At 38.3% G+C, this 9,399-nt stretch overlaps 1 protein-coding gene across 1 annotated transcript in view; it reads right to left on the reverse strand.

Annotated features, from left to right (window-relative positions):
- Window positions 1-478: 478 nt before the first annotated feature.
- The window catches only part of LOC103521590 (PAX3- and PAX7-binding protein 1), a gene marked incomplete at its 5' end in the record, with an annotated part of 13,622 nt that continues 4,701 nt past the window's right edge, over window positions 479-9,399 (reverse strand). Inside the window, 3 exon segments of the mRNA XM_026832206.1 lie at window positions 479-984; window positions 2,131-2,210; window positions 2,692-2,846. Coding sequence (XP_026688007.1) covers window positions 697-984; window positions 2,131-2,210; window positions 2,692-2,846 — 523 coding nt within the window.

The following is a 9,399-nucleotide window of genomic DNA, read 5'->3' on the forward strand; positions in this document are numbered from 1 at the left end:
TTTTAATAATAGGTATGTTACCTATCACCTATCGTACCTACTCGTATGTACATATCGTACCTATGTAAAAAAAAAACCTTATTCGCGGATTTTGCGATTATGCTCGCGGATTTCGCGATTATGTTCGCGGATTTGGCGATTTTGAACCAATGAGTCGTTTTTGTGTCAAACAACTTAACAGTATACCCACCTATCAAGGCAAAGACTGCCGCATAAGTGAATTTGACTCGAGAATTTCCAAAAATAAAATGACGAAGTTTATAAGCATTAAAAATAAAAGATCTTCGAGGCTCATACATAGGCTTGCCAAACAAACGTCCCGAATTGGCCGGGACAGTCCCGAATTTCAGGGGGTGTCCCGGCGTCCCGTTCAGTTTTTCATTTTGGGGCGTTTTGTCCACTTTATCCAGAGTTTGTCTTGTACAGTGTGCAGTTATGATCCAATTTAATATTGAAGAAAAAAAATACTTCTAATCATCTGCTACAATGGACTTTACTGGTCTGTATCATAGAATGCCAATTCTATAGCATGTCCCTCATAAGGTGGGCAAGAAGAGACATAATACTTCCCATCCGGGTGCTAAAGTTAACACAAAAGCAAGTTGAAATATTTCCCAAAGAAATAAGAGAGCTTTTTTTAATGGTGAGAAACAAACCCCCAGACCATTTGCGTTCTGCATGGCAATTATTGTTGAATTACTCTTCTATAGATACATATATATAGGTCGAAAACAAAATGCGATAACTTTTGACAGAGAGAAGCATGCAAGGGTGTTGGGATAGGTCGGCTATTCTGTCATACCTCGTCTTGAGACTACTAACAATTTCACCAGGGGTACAAATGTTAGACTGAGAAGCTAGGGAGGAGAGGATAGAGGGGGGAAGGGGAGGGGGGACAGAGGAGGAGGAGGAGGTAGAGGGGTCGAGAGGAAGTTGATATGCAGTGGCCGTTATGTAGAGGTTCTCGCTCTGAGCAGTGGATAACTGAAACATACGAACACAGAGGGGGGTGCTTTCAGACATCCGGACAGTCCTATGATTTGTTTATTAATTTTTACCTATTTTACTTTCTGTCTCGAAATACAAATCTATAAGAGAGTAGGTTTGTGTTTGAAATGTTGAGGAATAAATTCTTGAGGTACTTCTCCAATCTCCACTAGGTTTCAAATCTGGGTTCACCCTACACAACCTAAATTAAGTACACATATACATATAAAAGAGGGGCCAAGAGGTAAACCGGACTAACCCACATTTTTGGATTTTTTCAGTTTTTTGGACTAACCCACAGCCCGAAACGCCCTCTATCCGGACAGTCCTATGATTTGTTTATTAATTTTTATTTTACTTTCTGTCTTGATATACAAATCTATAAGACAGTAGGTTTGTGTTTGAAATGTTGAGAAATAAATTCTTGAGGTACTTCTCCAATCTCCTCTAGGTTTCAAATCTGGGTTCACCCTACACAACCTAAATTAAGTACACATACACATATAAAATGAGGGGCCAAGAGGTAAACCGGACTAACCCACATTTTTGGATTTTTTCAGTTTTTTGGACTAACCCACAGCCCGAAACGCCCTCTATCTGCTGGTAGATGAATTATGACATCAGCTTTACCAAAAATCATAATCACAAGACCTCTGTACACTCAAGTGCTACTCCTAGACTTTGACTCCAATTATCTCAAAATGAAGTTAGTGTGGGTTAGTCCGTTTTACCTCTTGGCCCCTCAAAGAAACTCAAAATATCCATCATATCTCAAAATAAAGTTAGTGTGGGTTAGTCCGTTTTACCTCTTGGCCCCTCAAAGAAACTCAAAATATCCATCATCCATTACTAGAGTAGGTACAGCAAGAGTAGTGGCAGGTAGCCAGTGATAGTGATAGGAACCGAAAATGTTTCTTCCTGAAATGTTTAAAATGAACTGTTCTATCCTAGGTTATAAATAATTGGACTAAATATTTACCTGTGTACCAGTGACTCCTTTCCTGATTTGCTGTTTCTCCAAGTAGTGGCAGGTAAGTAGCTAGTGATAGTGATACGAACCAAAAATGTTTCTTCCTGAAATGTTTAAATGTTTATAATGAACTATTCTATCCTAGGTTATAAATAATTGGACTCAATATTTACCTGTGTACCAGTGACTCCTTTCCTGATTTGCTGTTTCTCCCATGCATCATCTTCTCCGTCCTTCTCACTGTCTGAGTCGTCTGCAAGATAATAAGAGAAAGAGAATACAGGATTACCTATTTCATACACAAACTGAGTTCCAAGGCCTAACTACCTACATGATTTTTCCTTTAGTCTGGCTGTGTTTGTTGGTTAGTTTGTCAGATCATTTGTTTCACTCTTTTGTCCCATTTTTATGAAATTTGGGCAAAATGTGCAAAATTTACAGGAATTTTTTTTCCATGAATTTTGCACCTGGGAGCATGTTAAAGGGCTTTTTATATACTGGTACTTACATAGGTACTTTTTTTTTCTTTCAAGGCTTTAATGGCAGGATTATCTTACCATCTGGCTGTCTCTGGACACAGTCAAATGCTTCCTGGCGATTCTTCCTATCCTGTGCCGCCATATTGATGTTACTCATGTACTTTTTTTTCCAAGGCTTTAATGGCAGGATTCTTACTTTCTACATTTTACTACCCACAGAATTGTTGTGTAAGGTTGACACTAGGTTTATCTTACCATCTGGCTGTCTCTGGACACAGTCAAATGCTTCCTGGCGATTCTTCCTATCCTGTGCCGCCATATTGATGTTACTCATATCCACTCTCTCCTCATCACTCTCTGAACCGTCTTCATGCTCATCCTCGTGAATCAGACGCTTGTTTTGATCCACACTGTATGGACAGATAATAAATGGTGAGGTTAGTTCGATAAATTCAATACATGTAAATATTTATTACAACTGGATTACCAAGTAATGTAAATATTGTCCACAATGATTTTCTTTATCTAACTCTGTTTGAAAAAAAAGTGATCTAAAATTACCTATGTGCAATTGGTGCCACATTTTGATTTTTCAGGTTCACACAGGGAGATTAGCTGACAAGTGTAACATAACGTGATTCCCACCCCCACATAAATATAGGAAATCATTTGCATTAATTATTTTTAAGTAGCATACCTTGGTGGTGTAGGTTTCTCACTAATCTGAACATAGTCTCCCATCTCCCTTGCCTTTTGCCTCCGTTTCCTTGCAGCATATATGAAAGGGACACGCGGCCCAAGTTACCCTTCCATGACCTACATTTCATTTTGCTACGTTATCAAGGAAGTGCTGCTCTGAAATTCTCTAGCGGCGAAATGAAGAACTACGTTGTACGACGTAAGTCAAAAAGTTTCTAAAAATAGGCTTCCAAGTTTCGTGTGTGCTGCTCATGTTTCTATTTCGTAACCTTGGAAATTTGACATTAAACTTGGCATTGTGATAAATGAAAAAGTAATCAATTAATTTAATTGTGTTTTCTAATAGATTTGTTAATTTATTGTTAAGAATTAAACAGTATTTCATGTTATCAGTGGATTCTTCATGTACTTTTTAACTTGTGTGTAGTGAAATAATTCAAGATCCAAATCCTTACTGACCTAATTTCTTTGTTGAAATAAAAAGTAAATTTTTGCGTACAGAAGGTTGTAAATTAAATTTTAACCGTATTACAATTTATTTGATAAGCTATCTATCTATTTAACCTGCAAAAAATAATCTAGATAATACACACATTTCAATTGTTGGTTAGATAGAGTTTTGAATGATTTGCAAAAGATATCAGCACCTGAAAGTGAAATTAGTGTGTTTGTAGCACAGACACAAAAACAATATTTTGCTCCCTATCTTCCTTGTTTGTGTATTGCAAAACTACCTACTTGCTGATGGCTTGTACAGTAAATTCATTGTAACTGTTGTAAGTTTCATGTGTAGTGTGTACCCAAGAGATTTAATTGAGTCTTTTTAATAAATTATTTTTGTGAGTGTCCATCATGCATGAAGAAGAAGCAGATACTATAATAATAACAACAGATCCTGCAACGGGTGCAATCATCGAGCAGGATTGTAAATTAAATTTTAACCGTATTACAATTTATTTGATAAGCTATCTATCTAATTAACCTGCAAAAAATAATCTAGATAATACACACATTTCAATTGTTGGTTAGATAGAGTTTTGAATGATTTGCAAAAGATATCAGCACCTGAAAGTGAAATTAGTGTGTTTGTAGCACAGACACAAAAACAATATTTTGCTCCCTATCTTCCTTGTTTGTGTATTGCAAAACTACCTACTTGCTGATGGCTTGTACAGTAAATTCATTGTAACTGTTGTAAGTTTCATGTGTAGTGTGTACCCAAGAGATTTAATTGAGTATTTTTAATAAATTGTTTTTGTGAGTGTCCATCATGCATGAAGAAGAAGCAGATACTATAATAATAACAACAGATCCTGCAACGGGTGCAATCATCGAGCAGGTCCAGTTCAATCCAGATTTGAAGTCCAACTCCGACTTCGTAGAACGCGGTCTAAGACCTAGTACTAGAAGCCAGTTTGTTAAATTTGTCCAAGCAGGGATACACTACGCCATCACGCCGACTGTAAGGTGGTAAACTCTCCCTTCATATCAGTTGGTAAGACCGGCCCTCATTGTAGAGTAATTATTACTATTAGGAATAACGAATAACCACTTGATCTTCGTCAAAGTCATCTTGTGTTGTTCTTCGGAAGATTTGACACAGGTTGTATGAGGTTCCCACGTGAACTCTATGGACCATAGCCGAGTAGTGAATGGGGGAAAGGTCGCCTCAATTTGTAATTTTGTACCTTTAATGATCTGTCACGAAATTTTTTCCTTGTTGGTAAAAAAAAAAGAAAAAGTCGGCGATAATTATCTCAAAAGACTTGTTTTTGTTGAGTATCTTCAATTTTATTATTTTACAATAAGTTTGCAAGGCCATGAGCGCTTTCCGAGGAAAATGGAGAAAATGCATCACCTTGACTATTTCGTTTCTAGATAAGACGTCTTTTACCCTGGTCACGTGGTCACTGATTTAATTCGTGGTTTTTGTGGTGCTCATATCTGTTCACAAGTTACTCGGACTGTCCTTTTTTTACACCCCAAACATTGTGCAGAATTCGTAAAATTATTTGGATTGTCAAAAGCTTTGGCGAGGTCAAACACAAATTCCAAAAACCCCTCCGTTTCTCCCTTCGGCTTTTGAATATTTCTTTAGGTTTGGCTTGCGAAACTTTGCCTGTATTACTTTTATGTGTTGTTCTCAATTTAATCAAAATTTAGCATCAAATTTCTGAGGTCTGCAAAAGCTGTTGTCAAAGTATTGAGGTTTGGGGTGGATTAGAGTATGGGAGGGTATGGAGGGGGGATATTGCGCTAACGTCGTAAATGAGTGGGTTGTGATATAGAGGACGTTGGGGTAGGAAGCTTGGGTTCCCCTTCGGCTTTCGAATATTTCTTTTGGTTTGGCTTGCGAAACTCTGCCTGTATTACTTTTGTGTTGTTCTCAATTTAATCAAAATTTCCCATCAAATTTCTGAGGTCTGCAAAAGCTGTTGTCAAAGTATTGGGGTTTGGGGGTGGGTTAGAAGATTAGGTTATGGGTGGGTACTAAGCATGGAGGGGGGATATTGCGCTAACGTCGTAAATGAGTGGGTTGTGATATAGAGGACGTTGGGGTAGGAAGCTTGGGTTGGGGTGGGGGAGGGGGGGTTTGTCTGAGAAATGGTGTCAGGGTCATATCAAGCCTGGTTGAGTGGTAGAGCGCATGTCTTGGAGAAATATTTTCTACCCCTCCTCTTTTTCCTTCTCTTCTGTATCTTTTCTTTTTTTCTCTCTCTCCCTCCTTTTCTCTCTTTCCATCTTTCCTTCTCTCTCCCTTTCGTTTCTCTGTTATTCTCGTAACTTCCATGATATTTTTCCCCTCGGTCTCTCTCTCTCTCTCTCCCCCCCTATCTCTCTTTTTCTTCTATTTCCAACATTTTCTCTTTTTTCTTCTCTCGCCTCCTAATCTTCTCTGTCCTGCTCCCTCTCCTTCCGCCGTTATTATTGCCTGCCTCTTCCTTCTTTTTCTTTCCCTTCTCCTTCTCTCCTTCTTCTCATCCTTCCCTTGGTTGTTCTTTCTCTCCCCTATTTTCACTCAAGGCTGAATCTCATGTTCCTTGCGATTTTAAATCTGAGGGTTTCTTTAATAATTGTTTTTATACAAGTAGGTACTTATTATTGTTCTTTTTTTATGGAAAAGTTTATAAGTAATTAACTTCCGGGCCATTACATATGACTGGTGGCCCTAAAATAGGGAGGGTTCCTTTGGAGGGGGTCGGACAAAGTAGCCTTTGTTTGAGGGAGAGGGGTCAAAAGGTTCCTGAAATATGCTAAAGTCAACTGATACTGTCACCATTTGGTAGGGCTTCCCAAATTCTCAACAGAGCTTCATGTTCCGCTTAATTCAGGGTCCGACATTTGGGATAAGCTACATTTTTTTACTTTCTATTATTTTATTTTTGAAATGGGAAAATCATAATTTCTTCCTCTTTCTTATTTGGATTCCCCCTCCCCTCTTTCCTTCCATATCTCAAGGCTACAGGATCCAAGGCTGAATGTGAATTGAGATTGAGGACATTCGAAAATAAAGTTGAGCTTTTCAAGTAAACAATGTAACAATGTTCTTCTATTTAACAGAATCTGTGTTTTATTCTTTCATAGTGAACGAAATTCTATATCGTGTTACTTACAAATTGTTCTGTTGTGTGCAGAATAGCGAGGGTAGAATTTGTCCAGGAATGTTGTGGTCACAAAGGAATATTTATTGTTTTCTATAGATTTTCTTCTCAAAATGAAGCTGGATTCATTAGATTCGGTCAAAAAAATACCCCTTTTTCAAGTGCTCTCTGGCCAGCCTAGTTAGGTTAGAGGGTAGCGCGTCTGCCTTGCGGTTCGATTCCCGCCCGGAGGCGGAATTTATACTATTTGTTTGTTGTCTTAACGGTTGGCTTTCTCCTATCCTGTCTTTCTTGTCTCTTTGCTTTTGGGACGATAAGACCTTAGCAGTTACAGTTCCCTCTATCAAACCTAAAATAAAAAAAAAAAAAAAACAAACAGTAAGTAAGGCAGGTTGAACTTGCGACAGTACTGATCCAGATCATAATTCACGTTGTAGTATTTACTTTGAGGTCCCTACGAGTACTTTCAAGGCCTCTCTGTAGAAATCTACACGAATTTTTTATTGTTGTTATTAACTTAATTACTCAAATAATTATGGTTATGGCTTGCTGATAAAACTGGAAATCCGTACATGCGTTGCCGTTTATGTAGATATTATTATCTGGAGGTACAGGGTGTTTTCCCACCTGTCTTGCTCATAGCTTGTGCAATGTTTGGTTTGTGTGTTTCGAGGGGAAAAAACGTTGGAAATGTGTCTCCAAATCGTGCTGACAGCTTCCTTTGAGAGACAAGGTATGAGTTGAGTTTACATCGTAATTCCGTTACAGAGGCATAGGCGTAAGTAGATTCCGTGAGTGGGGGTTGAATGATCCATAGTAATTATGATCAGATGTAAAAAATCATAAAATCTAAAGATAGTTAGTTCCTAGAGAAGGGCGCGGACCACTGAGTCTAGCCCAACCGTTGAAAAAGTGCAAAGTGAAGGAAGAAAGGCTGATATGTCATGTCTAGTCAATGTATAAGAGAATCAAAGGGCTCATCAAACCTGTTAAGGTTCATGGTTTTACATAAATTTGGGTCGTGCGATAGTTTCATTATTCATCTATGAGCATCATGGTTCTACAAAGTAATAATGTTTGACTTTATAGAGCCACTCTGAAGTCACCCAATTTGCCAATTCTCGTGACATAGTCAAAGCTAGTGAATCGGAATAGGGTAACGACCAAGCTTAGGGTCGTTTCTGCCTTAAAAGAGTGGTCTCAATTAAAGTTGATTAAAGTTTAAATTGCATTAATAGAGACTTGTTTGCAGCGTTAATATTGAAGGTTAAGTATTCTTTTGACTACATAACACGTGTCCAATAAAATTGATGTAGGGAATTCATCTGCGCATTGGTCAAGCATCACAAAAGTCTTATCTCTACCGTCTCCATCCTCGAAGTCTGGTTCTAGAGAAGGGTCTGTAGTATGTATTTGAATATAGGTTAGGAGGTCTGATTATACGTAGTTGTCGTGCCCTACTCTACTTGCATAGTTAAGAGAAATTCCAGGCCCTTGACTCCTGGTGTTAGACTATTAATCTTGAACTCGTGGTGGAAGACAGACAAAGACAATTCGCGATCCCAGCCCCAAACGCTAAAGGCGGCCCCGCTTGAAACTTCTGATTTTATCTTATTCCAAGCAAGAGCCTTGCCGACCGAAAGAGATAAGCAGGGAGGAAGAGAGAGAAGCCAAGGATCGCTATTCCGGAAGCGGACAATGTCAAGGGAGATGGTTTTGGAAAGTAAGTTTTTTCGGTTTCTTTAGCAAAAGTTGAATTACGAACAATAGAACGTATCCTGACTTTAAAGAACTTTGTTTTTTACGCCGGAGTAGAAGTGGGTACCCGACAAGTAGGACAAAGATACTAGATCTACGTGGCACGACATGTCGTATATACACAATACGATCCAATACCACTTGTACACAAACTCAAATACCATTAATACAACACGTACACGACCCCCCTAAACAGATAGCAGGAGGAATCTTTTAAGTTTGTGTTTTTATGTTTTGATAGTTGTTCTAAGTTGATCCATATAGTTCACTTCTCCAAACTAACAAACTATCTCCCTTGACGATTCCAGAAAAGCAGGGCTTTCGCTTCCGTTCGGCAGGGTTCTTACTTGGAATATATTGTAAACAAAGTCGCTATTTTGGGCGGGCCCGCTCTTAGCTTTTTCACCTGGATCGCGAATGTTCCATCTGCGCCGGCTATGGAAGGTTCGATTGATTGATCTGACTGGTAATACAATACTAGCCTTCAAATCAATATTGAAATAGTTAGTATCCATCCATTGAATATAGAACTGCAGTAGTTTGTAGACTAATGTTAGAACTCTTACATTTTAGAATCAATTTCAGCCGGCGGCACACTGGTTTATGGTTCAAATTCGAAAGGTAGACTGTTCTGCCGTTTACAAAATGTACTAATCTACCCTCATTAACTATAAAGTTTAATTTATTTCTGTAAAAAAAAAAAAAAAAAAAAAAAAAAAAAATTGGTTTTGAAAAAGCAGTCTATCTCTCAGTCAGAAATAAACGGAAAATTATAAAAATTTACAAAATAAAACTCTGTAAAAGGACAACTATTTGTACAAACAAGTCAACAAACTCAGTCAACTTAACGGTAAAATGTTGATCCGTCTACATAATCCATGAAATCCCCCCCCCCCCCGCGCTT

This window comes from Diaphorina citri, unplaced genomic scaffold, assembly GCF_000475195.1.
Source record: "Diaphorina citri unplaced genomic scaffold, Diaci psyllid genome assembly version 1.1 scaffold5534, whole genome shotgun sequence".
NCBI lineage: Eukaryota > Metazoa > Arthropoda > Insecta > Hemiptera > Psyllidae > Diaphorina > Diaphorina citri.